This window comes from Trichomycterus rosablanca, chromosome 11 (assembly GCF_030014385.1).
Source record: "Trichomycterus rosablanca isolate fTriRos1 chromosome 11, fTriRos1.hap1, whole genome shotgun sequence".
In the NCBI taxonomy this organism is placed as follows: domain Eukaryota; kingdom Metazoa; phylum Chordata; class Actinopteri; order Siluriformes; family Trichomycteridae; genus Trichomycterus; species Trichomycterus rosablanca.
In genome coordinates, this window is record NC_085998.1 from 11,477,086 (window position 1) to 11,503,353 (window position 26,268).

At 40.6% G+C, this 26,268-nt stretch overlaps 1 protein-coding gene across 1 annotated transcript in view; it reads left to right on the top strand.

The window, feature by feature from the left end:
• Positions 1–7,707: 7,707 nt before the first annotated feature.
• Positions 7,708–26,268, top strand: part of insyn1 (inhibitory synaptic factor 1) — a 107,001-nt gene continuing 88,440 nt past the window's right edge. The window contains exon 1 of the mRNA XM_063004445.1: positions 7,708–8,195. Within this exon, the coding sequence (XP_062860515.1) occupies positions 8,052–8,195 (144 nt within the window). The 5' untranslated portion in view covers positions 7,708–8,051. The remainder of the gene's footprint in view (positions 8,196–26,268) is intronic.

Consider the following 26,268-nt stretch of genomic DNA (forward strand, 5'->3'; position numbering starts at 1 on the left):
TGTCCATACAATCTAACCCACGCCCTCTCCGACACGTGGGAAGCATGCCGTATGCATCTTATGACCTACACTTTGACGAATGCAGTGCAGCTCAGCGTTGTGTATGGAGAGACCCACCCTGAGAGCACTCTTTTCTCATCTCTGTGCAGGCGCCATCAATCAGCCAGCAGAGGTCGTAGTTGCACCAGTCATGAGAGAGAGACCCCATCCGGCTTAGTCCCGCCCATATCTGAACAACAGGCCAATTGTTGTTCATGTGGCCGCTCAGCCTAGCCGGCAGGCAGAGCTGAGATTCGATACGCTGTATTCGAGATCCTAGCTCTGGTTCCAGCATGTGTTTTTACCGCTGCACCACCTGAGCGGCCAAGCACTGAGGTTCTAATAGGTTAATATGCACCGAGGTTAATAGATCATAAACATTTGATCTCTGCATCTTACTGTTCAGTTTTTACTGTTTATTTTAATCCATTTCCATGTTCAAGTAATCACAACCCTTGGTGTTTTATGGCTTGCTCTGATTGGCTGTGAACAGACAAAGAAATAGAGACCTTAGTAATGCAGCTGCAATAAACCCATTGACAATATTGAATTTTCAGAAGTAATGTTGGTAAAACAAATTTCAGGGATGCTGAGGGGGAGCTGAGCAAATTCTGGGGGTGAGTGCAGCACCGCCTAGAGCCGCTAGCAGTGATCACTGTGTCAACTAGAGTAAATCCTTTGCTTTATCTTTTTCACACACACACACACACACCTGGCAGGCCTGGCAGTTGAGAATGCAGTCAAACGTTGGCTCGTCTAATGACGAGATGCTTGATGGTGGAGTAGCGCATAACTGAACTGTGACTGCTCGACTTCAAATAAACACTGTCAGTCAAATAAAACATCACCTGGCTGACCGGATCCCAGCGTCTCAGTTGTAGTACTACATTATTTGAGCGATTTCCTCTAGAGGTACACCCGTGATAGCATGTGCAAGAGACCTGCAAGAAAAAAATATAGTGTTCTATAAAACTTGACCATAACTGGGCAGGTGCAATAAATCTGTACTAGAAATATTAACCGGGGCTTATATTTTCTGGCATGGCTCCAGCTTGTCTAGTAAAAAAAACCCGGTCAAATGACCCTAGGGTTTATTATATATGAGGAACACAGTGAGAGGAAAAATGCTGAATGCATGCAGTCACTTCATCTTTTCTTTTCACATGAGAATTGTGTGCTCTGAAGTCTTCTCAATATTGTAGAGTAGCATTCTCAAAGGAAAAGAAAAAAAACACACCATGTATCATGTTAAAAAACAAAAAAGCAAGAACACCCAACAAACTCTTCTGTTATTTTGTTTTAAAAAAGGTACAAAAACAGCATTTAAAAATAAAATCAACCAGTTATTTTAATATAGAAGCCTATGTAGCTAATTTAATACAGGCCAGCTCTTTAAAATATGAATTTTACTCATATTAACCATTACCAGGGCGGCACGGTGACTTAGTGGGTAGCACTGTCGCCTCACAGCAAGAAGGTCCTGGGTGCAGGCCGCTCAGGTCGCGCAGCGGTAAAAACACACGCTGGAACCAGAGCTGGGATCTCGAATACATCGTATCGAATCTCAGCTCTGCCTGCCGGCTAAGGCTGAGCGGCCACATGAACAACGATTGGCCTGTTGTTCAGATGGGTGAGACTAAGCCGGATGGGGTCTCTCGCTCATGCTACCGGTCGGCTGGGTGCAATCTAGCAGGCACAATTGGCAGTGCCTGCAGCAGACATAAATTGGCCACCTAGTCTGCTGTGTGGGATGACTGGACTAAGTGGGTGGGGTCTTCAAACGCTGTTTAGGACCCTGGTTAGCAGATCGTAAAGAGGAGTCTGTTAGGACTGCACACCAAATCAGGGATTCACAGCAGTGGAAGACAAATTGACTACGTTAAAATCGGGAGAAAAAGGGAGAAAATGCATAAATAAATGGAAAAAATATATACATTTAGCAAAGGGGCTGCTTTTTTCTGAGTCTTATAAAATAGAATACACACAGGCAGCAAGCTAGAAACTCTCCCAAGGACATTCAAATATGATTTCTGCATTTCTCTTAATAGTAAGGTTTGATGTAGCAGAGCACTGTGTGTGAATAGGGCTGATTTGGCCTCCTCCTACATGGCCGTGAGTGTATAAGTGAAATGTACACACACTGGTGCAGACTAGCACGAACTGATAAGCTCATTTTACAGAGCACTAGGAAAGTAGTGCTTGTGGGACGCTCTTCCCTTCGGTAATGAAGAATTCACCCAAGAGATGTTTCACAGCCACTGATCAATAAACCCTTAATTAGTGAACACAACCAAAATACAGCTGATATACCCTACACAAGATACCATCTAATACTGTGCTGTTCATTAATACTGATAAAAATTCACATACTTCATATATTGTTCATATAGATAGATAGATAGATAGATAGATAGATAGATAGATAGATAGATAGATAGATAGATAGATAGATAGATAGATAGATAGATAGATAGATAGATATTGACAAAAGCATTTGCTCGTCTGCCTTCAACTTGCATATGAACTTGAGTGACATCCCATTCTTAATCCATAGGGTTTAATATTATGTCTATTAAGATAATGCAGCTATAACAGCTTCAACTCTTTTGGGAAGGCTTTCCACAAGGTTTAGGAGTGTGTTTATGGGAAATTTTGACCATTCTTCCAGAAGCGCATTTGTGAGGTGTGCTTTACACCAATGCATCCGACGCTTTGCATTGCGCTTAGTGATGTACGGCTTGGATGCAGCTCTTCGGCCATGGAAACCCATTCCCTGAAGCTCTCTACACACTGTTCTTGAGCTAATCTGAAGGCCACATGAAGTTTGGAGGTCTGTAGCGATTGTCTCTGCAGAAAGTTGGCGACCTTTACGTGGCCTACCACTTGGTGGCTGAGTTGCTGTCATTCCCAATCGCTTCCACTTTGTTATAATACCACTGACAGTTGCCTGTGGAATATTTAGTAGCGAGAAAATTTCACGACTGGACTTGTTGCACAGGTGGCATCCTATCACGGTACCACGCTGGAATTCACTGAGCTCCTGAGAGCGACCCATTCTTTCACAAATGTTTGTAGAATCAGTCTGCATGCCTAGGTGCTTGGTTTTATACACCTGTGGCCTTGGAAGTGATTGGAACACCTGAATTTAATGATTTGGATGGGTGAGTAAATACTTTTGGCAATATAGTGTAGGTAAATAGACAAACAGACAGATAGATAGATACTTTAATAATCCCGAAGGAAATTGTTATTGCATTATTATTTTAATTATGTTCAGTTATTTTACATTTATCAGACGGTTTTATCCAAAGCGGCAGAAAACAATCCTAGGAATTAAAGGCCTTACTCAATCTGTTAGTGTTGTGGCTAGAAACAGCAACCTTCTGTCACCTAGTCTTACACACACACACACACTGGGGGGCCAAACGTCTTGGCATTTCCCCCCAATTTTCCTCCCAATCTAGTCCTATCCATTTACCCGATTGTATTCGCTTCCTTTCTGCTGCAGAGCTCCAGTCCTGACCAAGGAAGGCTGTGACTAACACACGCCCCCTTTTACATGTGCAGTAGCTGGTCGTGTCTTTTTTCACCTGCACAAGGCAAGTTCATATGGAGCTCAGTATCAAGTACTAACAAATATTATTACAAATCAAATAAAAAATCAAATACTGCCACTGTACCTTTGTCCATAATTTTGGCAAATGTTGATCAACTTATTATTATTTTACAGTTGAACACAACAACACGGTCTTTGTACTTATTTAAAATATGGGTTACCATGACAGCCATTTGGTTTCCTCTTAACAACAGCAAATTACAGTGTATTACACAAGATAAAATCACATGATTTTAATTAAGAACTTGTATGTGCTTAAAATGTATAAACTGTATGAGATTACTTGCTGAATTTTTGAAGAAAAAACTGGTACAAAGGAGCACCTGCTGTGGACGAAAGTGACGTGGACACCAAAAAGCGTGCGTACCTATGACAACATAGCAAGTTCAAGAACTGGTATTCAGCAAAGAAGACAAACCGCAGACACATTGGTCAACAAGTCAGTTCTCAGCCAAGTTATAGTCAGAGGTACAGATGTCCCTTTTTGACTCATAGTGTATAAATACGTATTGTTGTTATAGCTTTACTTATCCTTGAGATGAGTAGCAATTTTAATTAATTGGACATAGTTTGGAAAGACATATACCTGGGTCTATACGTGTCACTTACACTACATTGTCAGGACAAAACCAAGCCATGAAGTAAAATGAACTGTCTGTGGATCTCTGTGTCAAATTAGAACAATGCATAGATTAGGGCTGGAATATAAAATAAGGAATTGAGCTTTTCCAGGACATTAGAGTAAATCATTTTGAAATAGAAGAAGCATGGCGCAAACTTGAACCCTCCTAAAATTGGCTGTCTGGCCAAATTGGGCACCCAACCAAGAAGGTCCTTGTACTGAGAAATAAGCACAAGTGGAAGAACCTGTTGTCTCTACTGCACTTCAGATATCAAGCCTTTATGGCAAATTGGTTGGACAGAAGCCACAGCTACAGCACACCAGAAGTTTGCTAAATGACATAAGGAACAATATTTTCTGGTCTGATAGTGCTTAATGTTTCTCTCTAAGAATTCCAAAAATATATTTGAAGCTGCTGGAATGTGGCTATTACTGTCTACAGTCAAGTGAACTTGACATGGAGATGCTTACTCCAAAATCAGCATCGTAAATGTTGTTTATTGCTAATCACAAAAGAAGAGCGGCAGAAGGTGTTTCACTGACTAATCACACTCCTGGGTCACAAAAAAATTGGGTTGCAGAAAAAAATAATTAAGTAAACTTGTATGTAAACGCAGGGCGGCACAGTGGCTTAGTGGGTAGCACTGTCGCCTCACAGCAAGAAGGTCCTGGGTTCGATCCCCAGGCAGGGCAGTCTGGGTCCTTTCTGTGCGGAGTTTGCATGTTCTCCCCGTGTCTGTGTAGGTTTCCTTTGGGAGCTCCGGTTTCCTCCCACAGTCCAAAAACATGCAGTCAGGTTAAATGGAGACACTAAATTGCACTATAGGTGAATGGGTGTGTGTGTGTCTGCCCTGCGATGGACTGGCGTCCCGTCCAGGGTGTTACTGTGTGCCTTTGGCCCATTGAAAAGCTGGGATAGGCTCCAGCACCCCCCCCCGCGACCCTAATTGGATAAGCGAAATGAATGTACAGTATGTGAACGCCCCCCGGTGGAGGCTTTCTGTTACATTTTGTAAATCACAGATGGACCAGATTGTACAGAGACAGATGCATTGTTTAATTTGCCTGGATCGCATAGAAAATAATGGACAAAATGTGGGTTGCTTGAAAAAAAGTTCATAAAACCCAGCTCCAAGTCTCTAGTTTGTAAAGCTTCCTTGACTGTAGGCAGTATCACCAATGTTTATGCAGCTTCCTGGTTCAGGTGATATGTACAGTTCTTTGAATGATAACTTTGTTAAATGAACAGCCTTTATACACAAAAAAGATATGTTCTGTCACTGGAATGACACAGATAGATAAATACGCACAATAACAATGTATGTACGTATAGCTGAGGGATTAGGAGAACATTTGTCATGCCATATTTAGACAGGGTTCTTTGCATAGCACATATTCACCAATGTAACTAAAGTGAAGTGGTGTGAGGGGTGAAGGAGAAACAGCCCATTGGGAAATGAAGAGATGCAGTACGGGATACAATTTACAATAATAAGAGAAAGAAGGGAGAGGGGTAGCGAGAGGGAGAGAGAGGCAGCAGATACTGTTAGCTGTTGCTGTCTGTTTAAGCTCTTTGGCTCCTCCCATCACGACTGGAGCATGATCGAGAGAGAGGGAGAGCGAGAAAAAAGAGAGAATGGAAAAGCAAGAGAGAGGGAGAGAGAGAGTCGATTCTGGCAGCCACCTGAGCCACTCGATAAACTCCTGCTCCTAGCAACCTGCATCCGCCAGTAAGTGAGGGGGCAAGAAGAAGGGACAAAGAGTGAAGAGCAAGAGATAGAGAAAGAGAGAGGAACGGATATGTACGTAATGGGGTGCGTATGTTGTCTATGGGGCTATCGCTAAGAGACAGAGGATACATCTCTTCTTCAGACCCAGGCTGTTGTCACGGACAAGGGGAGGCGTCGCCGTAGAGACGGAGGCAGTAGCATCAGCACCAGAAATCTGTCATCGCCGCAGCAACACAGGTTTCCTCGAGGACAGGAGTTCCAGGGTTCCACTCTCGTACCCTGTCTTCTTTTTTTTGTCTCTACTATTCCTTCAGATGATGAGCGAGATCATCCCGGATGGACTGGTTTTAGTGAGGTAGGGAGGTAGCAGACTGAAAAGAAAATTAAATGTGAGTGTATAAGGTTCATGTGAGGGAGTGTGTGTCACTGTGTGTGATTGAAGAGGAATAAGTGAGTCTGCAACGGCACTGATGGGATAAGGGAAAGGGTGAGGAAAATTTTTTCCATCTGTAACCTGGGCAGATGGGATTGAGTAGGTCACCCTTTTGTCCCCCTCAGCCTGCTAGGTTATTTTACGTACTGTCCAAGGCCAAGACGGTGGACTCCAGCTTCCTTTATTCCCTTCCTTGCTGTCTTTGTACCTGCACTGCTTTCGGTTCTTTTTCCTGGTGCTGTTAAAGTTCTGTCTACAAAGGACAAAAGATGAAGGTTTAAAGTAGCAAAATATCGACTAAAAAGTTGAAGGAGCGAGAGTAGATGTACCATACTTCAAGCCCAGGTGCCATGTGAGAAGCATCCAATCTTCACCTCTCAATCTTCCTTGGTAAAACACCAAGGAATTTACCTTTTTTGGGTCACTTCTACAAAATTGTGCTACTCTCCAGGAAACATTTTTCTAGTGGACTGGATTTTATACACTTTTATAAGGACCTGAAATAAAAGCAACTCAGCAACAATTTGCAAAATTGTTTTCTGAAGTACCAGGAGAGCTATTGTTCAATCACCATGAGAAGAGGCACAACAGGACATTTTGGATCAAGGACATGCTAATGGTGCTGAAAGCTCTAGTTGGACTACATTTGTTACTTTTGATAAAAAGGTCTTCATAATACTCTTCCTCAGAGGACTTCTATTGTGAGTATAGTTTTTTTTAGCTTGCTCATCATGCATTTATTAAATGATTAAAGTAAAGATGAAAACAGAAAGACATCTTTAAATTTTGCATGCTGAAACAATGTATTTATTTATGAAATATAAGCTAATCTTTAATGTTCTCTGCTTGGTCTAGGTCCTTCAAACCCCTAACTACAATTTCAAGATACCTGGAATATTTACTCTTCCGGATTCTGCTGCCTTTTGCTCCCTTTATAAAATGACATAGTTTTAAGGCAGCATTTTTAATCAAGCTTGTCCTTTCCTAACTTTTAAAAGCAAAAATAATGAATTTGCTGATGAGTCTTTTCTTCCGATCCACATTTCGTGTGGGTGTTAAAATTGAACCACTAACAATCACAGTGCCTCTTTCTTTTCAGCCTTTTCCATAAATGAATATGATCTTTTGAGGCACCTACACATTTAATTGAGTAACTACATTTAAAGATCAACAATATATCTCAAACCAACTGCACATCTGATAAAAATTGAATCATTCATGATGTATCGATTCAAAAGTACCAGTCCCTAGTATAGTTCTATCTCTTTCTAATTCTCTGTCTCTGGATTGCACCCTGCCCAACACTTTTTTTTGGGATTTTAAACATTCATCGATGATTCCAGCGTCTCCCCAACCGTTCTTCTCCTCCGGAGCTCTCGGACGTTTCACAGTGTCGTGCGGGAGGAGGCTTGCACTCAGGCCCCACCAGCTCTCCTGGCTCTGCGGGTGTTTTTAAGATGTTGGAGCCCGCCTGTGTGGCCCGAGCCCGAGATCGGATCAGCGATCGGATCAGTAGCACTGCGGCTCCTGGTGGCCCCAGACATGGGCCGCGGCCCGGCCTGCCTCCGTGCTCATCCCTCCGCCCGCCCGCCCCTGCTCTGCTTGTGAAGGATGTCCAAAAGCCAAGCTCCTGCCCAGGAACCCTCTGAGATCCCCAGCCAGAGAGAGCGCATCCGCTGCCACATGAAGATGGTGATCGAGCAGCTGGAAGGAATCCTTACAGAGCTCAAAGATGTGGCCAGGGAGCTGCGGGAGGTAAGACTGGAGAGTTTTCTGGATTTGTTTCGGTTTTGGTCTTGTACTGGTATCTGCTCTGGGAAGAGACTTAGCAGAAAAGCTTGGTAATCTGGAATAGGATTAAAGACTTGAAAGTATTTTATAGAATGTTGTATTTACTAGGAAAACTAACATTAACCCAGGCCCCATAAAATACAGCCTACCATACACTTAAAAGAAATTGAATATGAAAGTGGGGCACCCCTGTATTGTTGGCGTGGTAAATTAAGCTAAGCTAATTGTACCTTGTACTACATTTTATAGTTATGCTATAAATTAATGTACCAGAGAGGGAAAAAATAATATTATGCATTGATATTTGGGCAATGGTTAGGCTTATAAATGTACATGTTTTCGACTTTTTGTTAACTCAGTATTCATACCAACCATTAAGCTAAATCCATTCATTTTACAGAGAAGAAATACAATAATAATAATAATATTTCGCCTTAATATTAAAGCACTTTGGGCAATGGTTAGGCATATAAATATATTTTATTAATTTAGATTTCTTTGCTCTTTTAGTATGCATACCAACTATGAAGCAAAATTAATTATTTACAATTTCAGTTATATTGTAATAGCATTAGAAAAAAATAACACATTTGGTACCAATGTGGTACTTTAAAAGTCAGATATTGTAATTCTGTAATAGGGCAATTGACTTGAGGTATTTAAAGGCATTTCCGAAATACCTAAGTTGACCTGAATTGTCTATAAAATAAGGTTCATTGTACACTTTGCAGACTTGGAATAAGTAGGTGGGAACACTAGTGGAATTTGGGTTTTTTTCAGGCAAGTGGAGTCAAGATGTAACATGTAAATCTGTTTTTTACAATGTTTATGGCTACTGCAAATAATTTCCCTCACATATACTGTCAGCTAGCTCCCACTTTTGCACAAAGTGTGATGATTGTGTACCAAAGTAATTAAGGTTGTTACAACACATTTGGCAAATTGGGACACAAGGAACTGGGTGAACCGTATCAAGGAAGATTGGTCCTAACCATGTTCAGGTGTTTTCTATTTTATGCTGCTGTATGGATATACTTGTTACCATTAGTATAACCGACCATCCTTTGCAGATACAAAATTTAATACTTTTTTTAAGAATTAGTGACTTTTGTGGATTTATTCTAGCATCCAAGGCAATCTAGACTTAAGTTCAGTATTACGCAAGTTCAGATTAAACTGCTTTTTGGCCTAAACATGCAGCTAAAACTGACCACCAGGCCATCTTTGTTAATACGATCTATAAAGAAGAGACACTTAAGTATTCAGCCTTCCTGCAGCCAGCCAAGCTGCACAGGATTTCATCTCATTTGCACTATCAGCAAGGAAATATAAAAAAATTAAATTAAACACATGGATTTTTCTTCACATCCCATAAACAATGTGACACTCTGTATGTAGGTCTTAAAATTGTACCCGCCATCTAAACCATCGAGTAATATTTAGTTGTTGTTGTTTTGTATTAGGGGAATTAAAATAGATTTAATTGCCTCATAACTGAGAAGTCAGAACATGTTTAACCCAAGTTACTGTGATACCTTAAAGGGTGTTTAGATAGATAGATGGATGGATGGATGGATGGATGGATGGATGGATGGATGGATGGATGGATAGATGGATGGATAGATAGATAGATAGATAGATAGATAGATAGATAGATAGATAGATAGATAGATAGATAGATAGATAGATAGATAGATAGATAGATAGATAGATACTTCATTAATGAAGCGTATCAAGGAAGATTGGTCCTAACCATGTACAGGTGTTTTCTATTTTATGCTGTTGTATGGATATACGTGTTACCAATAGGATAACAGCCCACCCTCACCCATTAGTAAAACCGACCACCCTCACTATAGACTTTGCAGATACTAAATTAAAGACTTTTTATAGAATTAGCGACATTTGTTAATTTTATTCTAGCGTTCCAGGCAATCTAGACTAAAGCTCAGCAAGTACTGATGAAGTTGCTCTTTGGGCTAAACATGCAGGTATAACCAAGAACCAAGCCATAATTTTTAGGTAAGAGTGTCATCTTTGTTAATATGATCTGGAAAGTAGAGACACTTGAGTATTCAACCTTATAGGTAAATAAAGTATTGTTCAACAGCTATACGTGCTTCCTGTAGCCAGCCTTACTGCACAGGATATCATCTAATTTGCTAAACTAATAATAGGGAAAAATGGTGGTGCTATCAGCAAGGAAATATTAAGAAATATATGGTTATAGAAATATATGGATTTTTCTTCACATCCCATAAACAATGTGACACTAAACTATGTGACATCTAACCAATGCTATATTATTCAGTTGTTGCTGTTTTATATTGGGGGAAATAGAATAGATATAATTGCCTCATAATTGATGTCAGTACATGTTACAGTACAAGTTACTGTGCTGTGATAGCTTAAAAGGTGTAAGCAAAGGTAAATGCACACATGGTACTGGCAAGCTAAAATTACTGGAATGTAGGGCAAGATTAATCTCCATTTAACTATACAAACTCAGACACATAAATATCTGTGAATATGACTTACAGCGACATGGCCAGTTTCTAGGTCCAAGTATCACCTCTGTTGCACCCTTAAAGCAGACATGACTCCGTCTTCTCTTTTGTTGGCAACTTTATTTTTTTTCAGTTCAGCTCCAATCGCCTTCCCTTTCCCAAGTGCGCTCTACTGCCATTTTAAGCTGGACTACAATTTATATCAACTAATAACATAAATGAGATAATATGGACAATATGTACAAAATGAAAATATAATGGAACTAAAATGTAATCCCCATATATTTCAAATTAAATTTAAATGTACATCTTTTTTACAAGGTAAATGATTAACCATTCTCTAGGTCGCAACACAAAGTTTTGTAACAACAGTAAGACATTTTAGGACATTTTAGAACATATGTGCTTTCAGCAAGTAGAGCTAATGCCATTCAAGTGTTTCCCTTGGGCTGCTGGTTAGGTGGGGTCCTCAGAATCATCCCAACTTACCATTACCCAGAGTATGATCCATCATCCCTAAAATAGATCCATATCCTAATAATGAAGAGAATAAAGAATGTGAAGTACCCAGTCTAAACTGTACCTCCCTCTCTGGGGATAACAGTGTGGATTAGAGCTCTGGCTTCGTCTCCATTTGTTGCTGACTTGTTACATCATGCTTCACACCATGTTGTGATGGCTGAAGGGGTGTTAGCAAAGGTTCAGACTTACAGGGTGAAGACAAGTTAGCACTTAATGTAATGGTGTGGTACCCTTGGTATAGACAGCATTACAGGGTCTGTGCATCACAAAAATGGACACACAGTGGAACCACTTTGGAAAAGCTAATTCTCACGGTGGCTAAGTGGGTAGCACTGTCGTCTCACAGCAAGAAGGTCCTGGGTTCGTGTTCGATCCCCAGGTGGGGCGGTCCGGGTCCTTTCTGTGTGGAGTTTGCATGTGTCTCTGTGTCTGCGTGGGTTTCCTTCGGGTGCTCCGGTTTCCTCCCACAGTCCAAAGACATGCAAGTGAGGTGAATCGGAGACGCTAAATTGTCCAAGACTCGAGTAACTACCGTTCCTGACATGAATGCAACCAAAAAGTGCAAAACATGATGTTAAAATCCTAATAAACAAACAAACAAACTTTTGTCCAAATCAGTCTCCATGGGTCATTGTCTGCCTGAGGACCTCCTCCTACCCTGGTTAGCATTCAACTCCCCCATACAAGGATGAACCGATGAGGAAAATACGTAGATAATACTAAAATGTTAGCATAAATCATACCAGCCCTTCCAAAGTTAACATTGTTGAATGAAGCTGTAGTTCTTTTTCTTCTTGTCTTTGTCTCGTCACACGGTGCTGTGATGGAGGCTAAAAGGGTGTTAGTGGTGGTGCAGGCTCACAGGGTGAGGGTACTTAATGTAATGGTGAGATAAATCTGCCTTCGACCACATGACAATATTTCTGCATCACTAAAATGGACACATTACAGGTGGCAAAAGACTTTTTTTCTCTCCAGTAAGGAAAAAAAATCACCGATCATCAAAGAGATGAGCGAGGAGGAGGGGGAGCAATACGTTCCACTAGGTAGGATTTGGCACCGCAATCGTTATGTAAGCACTTTGCCATCAGCTGGATTCCTACTGTATTCAACCGACTGCCATGGTAACAAGATCAAAAGATTCCATTGTATGTGTTCGTGTGTGGAGTGAAGTGATGAGAATACAAATGGGTTGTGTGTCTACGCCAATGTCACATTTGAGCTGAAAGGAGGAATGTGTGCATATGTTTGCGGTTGTGTGTGTGTGTGTGTGTGTGTATGTAAGGGTGTTTATTTACACGATGGAAAGTGAGAAATAGATGCAGCACAGTTTGTTTAAAGACATGATGGTGTTAGAATAACAGTTATGAAGGGGGAATTATATACGCTTTATGCACAAAGGAATCGTTCATTTTGGATGAACAAAAACTTTCTAAATGTGTCGGGTACTGTTACAGGAGAGGCGATCGGTGATCAGGATCAGGAATTTGTGATGCAGTAATGGTGATTTACACTGATCAGCCATAACATTAAAACCACATCCTTGTTTCTACACTCACTGTCCATGTTATCAGCTCCACTTACCATATAGAAGCACTTTGTAGTTCTAAAATTACTGACTGTAGTCCATCTATTTCTCTGCATGCTTTGTTAGCCTGCTTTCACCCTGTTCCTCAATGGTCAGGACTCTTCCAGGACCACTACAGAGCAGGTATTATTTGGGTGGTGGGTCATTCTCAGCACTGCAGTGATAATGACATGGTGGTGGTATGAGTGGATCAGACACAGCAGCACTGCTGGGCTAGGAATAGTCCACCAACCAAAAATATCCAGCCACAAGCGCCCTGTAAGCAGCGTCCTGTGACCACTGATGAAGGTCTAGAAGATGACCAACTCAAACAGCAGCAATAGATGAGCTATCATCTTTGACTTTACATCTACAAGGTGAACCAACTAAGTAGGAGTGTCTAATAGAGTGGACAGTGAGTGGACACGGTATTTAAAAACTCCAGCAGTGCTGCTGTGTCTGATCCACTCATACCAGCACAACACACACTAACACACCACCACCATGTCAGTGTCATTGCAGTGCTGAGAATGATCCACCACCTAAATAATACCTGCTCTGTAGTGGTCCTGTGGGGATCCCATTGAAGAACATGGTGAAAGCAGGCTAACAAAGCATGCAGAGAAACAGATAGACTACAGTCAGTAATTGTACAAATAGAAAGTGCTTTGTTATGGTAAGTGGAGCTGATAACATGGACAGTGAGTGTAGAAAAAGGAGGTGGTTTTAACGTTATGGCTGATCAGTGTATTTCTCCAAGTCCTATAAAAGGTGCACAATGTCATACATAAAGAAAAGTAATTTAATTAGATATACCAAACCACAGATAAGACCTAAACTAAACTTTAACTCAACTATATTAAACTTAAAGTAAAGTACTTCTCAACTACAGCACCACCATTATGTCTCCCCCATTGGCTGAAGTCTGCTCTTTAAATACTCTGTGGTATTGGACAAAACCAACAACTGGTAACTCAGCATTTCCACAAGTTCACCATTATTTAAAATACATTAGTCTAGGATAGACCAAGACTTTACATCATTACATGTTTAAATAATTATATATTAATTACCTTAAGACAATAACACTAACACAATTATATTAGAACACCATATAAAGGATAATTTACACCCCCTCTCCCATACATTCAAAATAGCACCGTTCCAAAATGGTGCAGTCCAAGGACTTCAAATACCATCAACCATCAGTGCTCAGGTCCTTTGACTCCCAGCACAGCTGCCTGCATGCTTGATGTAAACCTGTAAGTACAATTACTTAAACCCACCTTTTCAACAGAGTTAAGACTGTTAACCAAACATAACAAATGGTCCCACTTCTTAAAATCATCAACACCTTCAGTTGGGTAATTACAGTTTGCATTGTTTACCAAGCTAATGATTGTGGTGTTTGTACATTGCAGCGGTCAAACGATATTGTAGGGGCTGTGTTTGTTCTCTTTTAAAATTGTACATGTTTATACCATAAAGTGGACCTTAGCTCAGTTACAGGTACTTAGTCTGCCTGAAAGAGGATGACTAATGTTGCCCAAATGCTTCATGAATGTTCTGTAAACCCAAAAGCTACAATTTAAAATAAACTTAAGCTAAAGTGCTTCTCAACTACAGCCCTGCTATTACATCTCCACCATGACAAAAGAAAAAACTCTTTTTCCCCATTGGCTGAAGTCTGCTCCTTAAATACTGGACAAAACCAACTACAGGTAACTCAGCATTTCCACAAGTTCACCATTATTTAAAATACATTAGTCTAGGATAGACCAAGACTTTACATCATTACATGTTTAAATAATTCTATATTAATTACCTCAAGAACCTCAATAACACTAACACAATTATATCAACACTCCTCCCCCCATATTCAAAATAGCACCGTTCCAAAGGACTTCAAATACCATCAACCATCAGTACTCAGGTCCTTTGACTCCCAGCACAACTGCCTGCATGCCTGATATAAACCTGCAAGTACAATTACTTAAACCCACCTTTTTAACAAAGTTAACACTGCTAACCAAGCACTGTTTAATTGTCCCACTTCTTAAAATCATCCACACCTTCAGTTGGGTAATTACAGTTTGCATTGTTTACCAAGCTAATGATTGTGGTGTTTGTACATTGCAGTAGTCAAACAATAGCTTAGCTCCATTGCAGGTACTTAGTCTGCCTGAGAGAAGATGACTAATATTACCCAAACGCTTCAGGATTGTTTTGTGAACCCAGAAGCTACAGTTGAGCACCTTGGTGTAACAAGTAATGCACAATATTTGAGAAACACAGCAGAACTAAAACCCATGTTCTCCCAACATAGGCTTTTATAACCTCTAGATTGAACAGCTGCAAAGTGTTGCAGGCTGGGTGTCCTGCAGTGTATTGAAGCTTTAGCTAGTTCAGAATGCTGAAGCCTGTCTTGTTACCATGGAAAATCTGGCTCTTATCAGGGTTTCTTTCTTTAACTACAGTTTTTCCTAGCCACTGTTGCCCTTGGTTTGCTCAGCAGGGGTTTTTGGTCAGTCAGTACTGGATGCTGTAAAGTTGCTTTGAGACAGTATTGTAAAAAACGCTATACAAATAAATTTGACTTGGCTTGACTTGAATGGTCAGGCTAATCATATTACTCAGGTCTTATTCAGTTTACATTAAAAGTCATGGTTTTAACTTTTTAAGCACTGAATAGTTTGCACATTTGCACATTTTGCTGTTCTTTTAAAGCATTATAGCCCATCCTAATCAGTTTATTCAGCTGATACAGAACTTCTGTCAGTCCTCATAATCACTAGCAATTCATCCATTCGTAAATTCCACTAGCGTCTCAAGCAATATTAGAACTCCAGACTGTCTTATTTAAAATTTTATAAATACTTGTGTAAACTGGGCTATTATAGGGCGCTCGAGTGGCACAGCAGTATATTCACTGTGAATTGCAGTGGTGTTATCAGCCAGTCATGAGTCTAGACAGACATGATTGGCTGTGTCTGAAGAGAGCAGTAAGGTGGCAAAACAGCCTGGCCATTGGGAGGTGCATTTGTCAGTGCGCTCTCAGTGATAGTCCCAAGCCCGGATGTAAATTAAGGAGGGTTGCATAGTTCTGAACATTTTACCATATTTGGTTCTCTGGAACACTGGCAACTGCGTAAGAAGATTTAAACATGGTGTACGTGGAACATCAGGTATTGTGGTACCATATACAGTAGCATCAAAGCTCTATCATAAGCTTAAATCCTGGCTCAAGGTTCTGTGTGTCTATATGTCAGTGTGGGTTTTCCTTGGAGTTTTGGTTCCTTCACACTATCATCAAACAGCCTAGCCATCGAAAGGTGGACTTGTCAGTGCGCCGTCAGTGATGGTACCAAGCCCGGATGGAAATTAAGGAGAGTTGCATCAGGTATTCAGACCAGAATAATTATAATAATTATTATTATTAAGTCTCAAAAGTTCTATGAGACGTTACCCCCCCCCCCCCCCCCCCCCCCAATCATATTTGCACGTTTGTATCTATATAAACCGGAAGCTGTGTGTAAGTGTGTGTCCAGCAGAAACTGTGTGTGTGTGTGCATGCTCGCTCTTCTGTGTGGAATAACAAAGCATGGCTGACCCTGAATGTCAGAATAAGATCTGCTTGTCCCTGACTCTGTGCTGTCCTATGCTGCAAGGTGCTGGAAAGCTTAATAAAAAGAAACAAAGGTGAGAAAGTGTATACAACAGAGAGACAGGTAAAGGGAACAGGGTAACGTGAGGACATTCTTAGGAGAAAAAAGCTAAACTAGAGCAAATCTCTCCCTCTTAGGAGTTTACATCAACCAGTCTAGTACAGAATGGTACCAGTAAGTGTGGTCAGTGAATGTTGATTTTAATAAGATGTGTATGCAGGGAAGGCACATATTTCACTGTGTACTGGGCTGAAGTTACAGAACCCTGGTTATATATCCACGAATCATGGGCTGAGGTTTAGTATCTTGGTATATTAATTGTATTTTATTTGTTTGGCATAGGCATCAGCCTTTAATCTATATAAATTGCATGTGCTTAAAAATAAAAACAAACCTTTCTAAATGTGTGTTGTACCTTTCTAAATTTACCAGTAAAATGTTGCAATATTTGGATCTCCACCCACTGTTTTCAGTTTTATACTCGTGTAGAAAACCTACATGGAGCACATTTACTGATCAAAAATCAGCACGATTTGCAAGATGTGGTTTTGGCCACTGTAAAAAATAGCTGTTATTAAGCAAATTTTAACAGTATTATACTAAAACAGTTCTTTGTTTTTGGAATAGCAGCATCTAGTGTATATTTTTTTGTGTTTAAACTAGAGCTGGCACCTATCCGATACTTGGTATCAGTCTAATATTGGCCCAAATCACTGGATCGGATATTGGAAGGAAAAAAAAAAAGTGTAATCCGATACTGTTGTAAATAACACTTAATGGAAATAAGGTCATTGTTTGTGCATAAAGCAAATAACACACAAAGATACGTTCCAACAGTGTCGTTTATTGCCACTCACTCAGCGACTGCCGTAACAAGGTGCATCTTGATGACATCATTAATTGGATGTGCCACTGATCTACAAATCATCTGCAACAGCCATTCAGAAGTTAAAACACTGATCTACTTAAACTTTTAGCATTTTAGAAATCATTCACTTCTGCCACATCTAAAAACACTGTTTAAACACAATAAAAATCATCTACTACTGCCACATCTAAAAACACTGTTTAAACACAATAAAAATCACTTTTTAAATGCTAAATCACTCACCTGAAATAAAGAAGTGATTGTCTTGTCCCGGCTTGGAGATATCTCACATCCTCAACGATTAATTCATTAGTGTTATGAAATAAAACAAACTACACCATTTCCCGTTTAGCCAAAGATGTCCTCTTCAAAATCCAGCAGGGTTTAATAATCTGAAAACGTGACAGAACTTTAAGGGAAAAGCTCAACTCTGCATCAATTCTAACTGGTCCATCGCATTTGACTGACATTCACATCTTTCAATTGTAGACACCTTGGACAACATGCTGTAAAGCATAAAGTATGATGTTGTAGGTTATGTATTTATTCCTTTAGAATATTTGTTTCACAGTCTGAGCATTGTTATTTAGATAGCTAGTTTAACCATGGTGCATTGAGACATTACTGCTTAGTTGTTTGAGAGAAGAAATGACTCGGTATCAGCAGATACTCAATTTGCAGTATCAGACATAAGTGGTATTGAGCCAGCTCTTGTTCAAACAGTGCTTGGTTTAAATTTATCCTTTTTTTACAATTACTTTATGCTCTTGGTTACACACTAGACTACACATATTAACCCTACCAATAAAAAAATAAAATAAATAACTAAACTGAATAAAATATGAACCCAACACCAAGTACTATACTGTCAATGTAAATGCTCTGGGCGTTTGTTTAAAATGTATCTACAACAATAGATGTAACAATCATTTAACTTCAGCTGCTTTAGCTGGGTTAGAGTCACATCAGGTCTGGTTCCACTGGGAAACACTATCGCAGAGCTTTACCTATTTACCCACCCCTTCTCAAACACAGCCAATCATGTCTATGTAGACATCTGGCCAGCTGAGAGCACAACTGAGATTTGAACCCAGATCTCGGCAGTGATGAGTTAGCGTAATAGACTGCTGAACCTCTGGAATAGCATTTGTTGTAACCAACTAGCTAAAGTTAGCAAGATTGTTTGCTGACAAGCTTCATTTTGAGTGAAGAATAGTATAATAATTATATATTTGCTTTTGGTATTACACTGATCAGCCATAACATTAAAACCACCTCTTTGTTTCTACACTCACTGTCCATTTTATCAGCTCAACTTACCATATAGAAGCACTTTGTAGTTCTACAATTACTGCCTGTAGTCCATCTGTTTCTCTGCATACTTTTTTTTAGCCTGCTTTCACCCTGTTCGTCAATGGTCAGGACCCCCACACGACCGCCACAGAGCAGGTATAATTTGGGTGGTGGATCATTCTCAGTACTGCAGTGACAATGCCATGGTGGTGGTGTGTTAGTGTGTGTTGTGGTGGTCTGAGTGGATCAGACACAGCAGCGCTGCTGGAGTTTTTAAATACCGTGTCCACTCACTGTCCACTCTATTAGACACTCCTACCTAGTTGGTCCACCTTGTAGATGTAAAGTCAAAGATGATAGCTCATCTATTGCTGCTGTTTGAGTTGGTCATCTTCTAGACCCTCATCAGTGGTCACAGGACGCTGCCCATGGGGTGCTGTTGGCTGGATATTTTTGGTTGGTGGACTATTGTCAGTCCAGCAGTGACAGTGAGGTGTTTAAAAACTCCAGCAGCATTGCTGTGTCTTATCCACTCATACCAGCACAACACACACTAGCACACCACCATCATGTCAGTGTCACTGCAGTGCTGAGAATGATCCACCACCTAAATAATACCTGCTCTGTAGTGGTCCTGGGAGAGTCCTGACTATTGAAGAACAGCATGAAAGGGGGCTAACAAAGCATGCAGAGAAACAGATGGGCTACAGTCAGTAATTGTAGAGCTACAAATTGCTTCTATATGGTAAGTGGAGCAGATAAAATGCACAGTGGGTGTAAAAAGGAGATGGTTTTAATGTTATGGCTGATTGGTGTATATACAGTGTATCACAAAAGTGAGTACACCCCTCACATTTTGGCAAATATTTTATTATATCTTTTCATGGGACAACACTATAGAAATAAAACTTGGATATAACTTAGAGTAGTCAGTGTACAACTTGTATAGCAGTGTAGATTTACTGTCTTCTGAAAATAACTCAACACACAGCCATTAATGTCTAAATGGCTGGCAACATAAGTGAGTACACCCCACTGTGAACATGTCCAAATTGTGCCCAAAGTGTCAATATTTTGTGTGACCACCATTATTAGCACTGCCTTAACCCTCCTGGGCATGGAATTCACCAGAGCTGCACAGGTTGCTACTGGAATCCTCTTCCACTCCTCCATGATGACATCACGGAGCTGGTGGATGTTAGACACCTTGAACTCCTCCACCTTCCACTTGAGGATGCGCCACAGGTGCTCAATTGGGTTTAGTCCATCACCTTTACCTTCAGCTTCCTCAGCAAGGCAGTTGTCATCTTGGAGGTTGTGTTTGGGGTCGTTATCCTGTTGGAAAACTGCCATGAGGCCCAGTTTTCGAAGGGAGGGGATCATGCTCTGTTTCAGGTTGTCACAGTACATGTTGGAATTCATGTTTCCCTCAATGAACTGCAGCTCCCCAGTGCCAGCAACACTCATGCAGCCCAAGACCATGATGCTACCACCACCATGCTTGACTGTAGGCAAGATACAGTTGTCTTGGTACTTCTCACCAGGGCGCCGCCACACATGCTGGACACCATCTGAGCCAAACAAGTTTATCTTGGTCTCGTCAGACCACAGGGCATTCCAGTAATCCATGTTCTTGGACTGCTTGTCTTCAGCAAACTGTTTGCGGGCTTTCTTGTGCGTCAGCTTCCTTCTGGGATGTTGACCATGCAGACCGAGTTGATGCAGTGTGCGGTGTATGGTCTGAGCACTGACAGGCTGACCTCCCACGTCTTCAACCTCTGCAGCAATGCTGGCAGCACTCATGTGTCTATTTTTTAAAGCCAACCTCTGGATATGACGCCGAACACGTGGACTCAACTTCTTTGGTCGACCCTGGCGAAGCCTGTTCCGAGTGGAACCTGTCCTGGAAAACCGCTGTATGACCTTGGCCACCATGCTGTAGCTCAGTTTCAGGGTGTTGGCAATCTTCTTATAGCCCAGGCCATCTTTGTGGAGAGCAACAATTCTATTTCTCACATCCTCAGAGAGTTCTTTGCCATGAGGTGCCATGTTGAATATCCAGTGGCCAGTATGAGAGAATTGTACCCAAAACACCAAATTTAACAGCCCTGCTCCCCATTTACACCTGGGACCTTGACACATGACACCAGGGAGGGACAACGACACATTTGGGCACAATTTGGACATGTTCACTGTGGGGTGTACTTACTTATGTTGCCAGCTATTTAGACATTAATGGCTGTGTGTTGAGTTATTTTCAGAAGACAGTAAATCTACACTGCTATACAAGCTGTACACTGACTACTCTAAGTTATATCCAAGTTTTATTTCTATAGTGTTGTCCCATGAAAAGATATAATGAAATATTTGCAGAAATGTGAGGGGTGTACTCACTTTTGTGATACACTGTATGTAAGTATGGACAAAACCTATTGTTGGGCATGTTTACTAACCCACAATGCAACTGTTCTGTTTCTGTTCTATGCTATACAGGTCTTGCTGCATTAAGCTTAAGAAGTATATTACTTTCCCAAAGAAAAATGACTGGTCTGATAATTACTTTTACCAATCAATGGCTTGCATTATTTCTAGCTTTAGCTGTTGCCAGAAAGACCAACCAGGTATGGTATTGGTAGCTTGATAATAAATACTAGATAATTTGGGATTTATAACTGTTCCACACCTCAGTGTCCAGTGGAAAAACTTATATGAAATATATGAAATTATTCTGCCATTCTTTCACACTTCCACAATCCCCTCATCACTCCTTACTCATCTTCCTTTTTCATCCCTCATCATCTGACATTTATCCTGCACTTCCGTCTTCATTCAGCAATAACTCAGAACGGAAAGGAGAGGCCACTTGGAAGCACGTTGTACACTGCCAAAGCTCCCGTTCTCTCCAGACCTTAATGTGATTGATGACCATCAGAGGCAGGCAGTGGAAATAATGCTAGCTCCAGCTATTTATAAACCCCAGTGAAAACCACGGCCCAGCACACCCACGCCACATATGCATAAACACTATAAATAGATGCCAGGCAGCACAGGAATGTTTTCTATCACACCAAGACAACTATGACCAATGGTTGACAAATACAGCATTCTGTACTGAGAATATGAATAAGAATGTGGTATCATCCTCACTGCGGTTAGTGCCACAGGCTGCTCTGCTCGTTCAGGGTGCGGTAGCTTGGAACAACTGTTAATATTCCATAAAATCTTTAATCTGTTTCCAAATGAGGTAAGTAAGATATCAAACATGTCAGCGAGTTAGTGATAAATAATTTTCCCTATGTACACATGCAGCTGTAAAGTTATGTGGAGTAATGTTTATTAAAGTTTATTTTCTTTATGCATTTTCTCCCCTTTTTCTCCCTTTTTTAGCGCGTCCATTTGTCCGATTGCGTCATGCTTCCTCTCCACCAATGCCGATCCCCTCTCTGATTGAGGAGAACGAAGCTAACCCACGCCCCCTCCGACATGTTGGCAGCATGCCGTATGCATCTTATCACCTACACTTTGACGAGTGCAGTGCAGCTCAGCGTTGTGTATGGAGACACACCCTGAGAGCACTCTTTTCTCATCTCTGTGCAGGCACCATCAATAAGCCAGCAGAGGTCGTAATTGCACCGGTCATGAGAGAGACCCCATCCGGCTTAGTCCCGCCCATCTGAACAACAGGCCAATCGTTGTTCATGTGGCCGCTCAGCCTTAGACAGCAGGCAGAGCTGAGATTTGATACGATGTATTCGAGATCCAACTCTGGTTCCAGCGTGTGTTTTTACCGCTGTGCCACCTGAGCGGCGAAGTGATGATTCTTTACCATTTCAGTGAGGGCTGAGTATGCTGAGGCCTTAAAGGTACTGGACTAGTAATCAGAAAGTTTCTGGTTCAAGCCCCTCTACTGCCACCAAGTTGCCACTCTTGGGCCCCTGAGCAAGGCCCTTGACCCTCAATTGCTCAAATTGTATTCAGTCATAACTGTAAGTCGCTTTAGATAAGTGTCTGCTAAATGTTGCATGTGCTAATGTAACGTAATGTCTTGGCAGTTATTGTGGCTGAAACAATTCAAAAATTAGCAGGGTGTCCCAATACTTTTGCCCATACATATTATGCCCATGTAACTATAATATATAACAGCATAAAATATAAATGGTAAAATAAATAAAAACAAAAGCATTGTGCATTATTTATAAATAAATACTTTATATGCATTAATGAATTACTTGAATCACTTAACATTAAATCACTACAATTTGTTCTATTCTGTAAACTAGTAAACACATTGTGAGATTTTAGCCTTAATTTTTTTGCTTTATACTGTACATAAATAAACAAATACAAAGCCTTTGACTTGCACCATATTTAGGGGGGGGGCACTGGCCCCTTTTTATTACTGCCCTTGAAATATGTAGAAGGTCCATAAAGTATATCTTTATTTTAAGGCTTCTGGTCCAATGCCAACCAAATATTGACCATGGGTGACATGGTTAGGTGTTTCTTGACCTAGCTGTCCCTTTAGACCCAGAATAAGTAAGAAAACACATTTAAGTAATTCAACTGTGAATAGGAGAGTGGAAGCAAACCCTTATGCAACTCTGCCAGTAACTTACATAAAACAACCCAAGCAGTTGGAAGTTAGTCATCGGACCTGCTGTTCTGGAAGACTGTGCAATCTCAGACATGGCAGAAATCTACTCACACTGCTACATTTCTACCGCAGTACGTGCTTGGAAAGCTTAACTTAGCCGGTGCCCTTCCGACAGAGCCACTTCCTAGAGACAAATATCTAAAGGTCAAGACTGGGTCAGCTATTTATTATTCATTGCTCAAATGAAGAAACCAGTCTTTGCTACTTATGTCCTTGCATTAAAGCACCAGTTTAACTTGTAAAATGTCCAAACGTGTTTGGATAAGTAAGTTCACTTCTTTAGTTTTGGACCAAAGCTGTAAAGCTAATTTAGCAATGTGAAAACGGAGGGATGAAATAATGCACTCATTTAAAAAATATATTGTTTATCAACAGCTAATAAACCCAGCTTGTTAAACAATTTGTAAGCCAAGTGAAAGTGCAAATGTTCAGCTATTTTATTTTATATAATGCTTTTGCAAGATTGTTGTACTTATATTTATCATGTAATTTTACAAGATGTGGGTTGTGAAAGGCATATTATCAAACGTCCTGTGTACTTTTCACATAGACAGCCTTTAAGCGCATGGTGATGTAAAGCCTGTATGACTATGGACAGTGTCACCCATGTTTTAGCAGCTTCCAGTTTATAGCATACTTATTTTTTGTGGTTCCTTGATTACATTTGATTTTTCAAAGAAGCTTAAGGTTACAATGTTGTCTTACCCACCCTGGCAATATAACCACTGTTCCATGTAGGAAGGCAATTATTGAACAGCTTATTCCATGCTTAAAACCATGGAGGTTAATATAACGCCAGGCTTGACAGACCCTGTCTTAATGAACCTGGCTTTGTGCACCCAAGCAGCATTTGCCAAATTAAAAGCATGTTATTTCATTTTCATGTTTTACCACTTTATCTTGGTCAGGGTTGCAGTGCAGGGACCACCGAAAACCAATCCATCGCAGGACCTCAGCCATCCCCTCTCCCTTCGGACATTCATGTCTATATGTAGATGCATGGCCGGCAAATAGCATCACTGAGGATTCAAACCCCAGATCCTAGAACCAAAAGTGAGCCTTTATTTAAAAAAAATTATTTTATACACCTGTTAGCAATGGGTTAGCAATTTGCCCGTACTCTAGACAGACAAACATAAACATATTTGTCTTGATGGGGGGGAAAAGTCATCAGTGAGTAAAATTGCCTTGTTAGTAATTACAGCTTTGATATATACGTATATGCTTAGAAACAATTAGCTTTTTGCAGCAGTTTGGCTTAAGGTGGCCAAAAGTATTGGGACACATGACTACTAGCTTGTTGGACAATGGTATTAAAACAGTAACCTCAGCCACACTTCTGAAAAGGCGTCTTACAAAACTTCATATTTTGTCCGTGGGTATTTGTGCCCATTTACATGGCTGAGCACTGATGTTGGTCATTAAAGCCTCAAATAATGTTTCAGTTCATTCCAAGCTGTTCAGTAGGGTTGCGGTCAGGGCTCTGTACAGGCCACTGGAGTTTGTTTATATATATATATATATATATATATACAGTATATCTTATATATATATATAAGAGCCAGACTTTCCATGGTAACAAGACAGGCTTCAGCATTCTGAACTAGCTAAATATATATATATTAAAGCTTTTCTTTATGTCCCTATAGACCTTGCTTTGTGCACAGAGGCACAGTTATGCTGTAACAAGAAATGGCCTTTCCTTAACTTGCTAAGCTGAAAACATATACCTGTACCCCAGTACTATAGTCCATATGTTGCGTTTTGGCTGATTGACTCAATTTGGGGTATTAGACCAATTGTTTACCTATACGTAGCCCATCTCATTCTGAAACTCAATTCATTTTTAAATGATTTATTTTATCTTGCCTCCTGCTCCAAAGAAACAGCTTATTTAACATTGTGTGCTTAGACACTAATATGGCTGTAATACAAACTGTAAATAATTGTTGCACTCGCTACAGTGAGCACATGCCCAAGAGGTGGCCAGAAGCTGCACAGAAATTGAATAATCAATATATTTCATTTACAAGTAAACAACATGGCTCTTTCTTAACATGCTAAAATACTCCTGTAGATAAACTGTTCTTAGGTAAACTGCACCAAGCACAGCGTGTGAAAATCCCCTCTAGCTTCTGCAAACATGGCAGGCTTGTAACCTGGGAATCAAGCATAGCTTGTTGTAAAGGACAGAATGCATATGGATTATCGCATTAATGAAATATGAGTAGCTGAACAATGTATCTTGGGATTAACTTGGAAAGGGAGGCAAATGCATTGCAGTTTTAAGGCAGAATTTTGAGAGATATAAAGGATCCACCATCCTCCAAGATGCAAATCAGCGTGGTAAGCTGAATTCATACTTCTGAACATGATTTTGAAACATTTGGTGGTTCGGTGAAGGCTAAAAAAAATTTAATTAGGGGTGAGGGAAGTGCACTTTGAAAAACTGAAATAAAGGCCAGTGAACTTGGATGACCGTGCTGCTGATTTTACTGGTTAGTCAAATGGTCCCGGCATCTGTTTCATCTATGCAGTCTTATGTCCGGACCAGGTGTTAGATACTCTAATTCAGGGGTGGCCGATACATCGATCGCACAGTGGACGCTGGTAGATTGTGCCTCATTCAAACAGGTCAACATGATTGACATGGAATGTGTCCACTGTTTCTTTAATTTGTGGTTTGTTACCATAGCTACACCTCAGCCCACCTAAAGCACTGTGAATCTTGAAAGTTTTCATTCATCAGTAGCCAGTTTGCACCATTTTCGCATTTTTTCTTTTGTAACCTACACTGTTTGTGAAAATGAGTGCGCAACCAAGCACAAAGAAAACACAAACGGTTCGATTCGGGCAAGACCACTGCAAATACGGCTGTTTCGTTCATACGTGGCAGAAGCTGACTGTCAGATTGCAGGGTTAAAATTTCTGTATGCAACATGAGATCTGAATATTGCCATT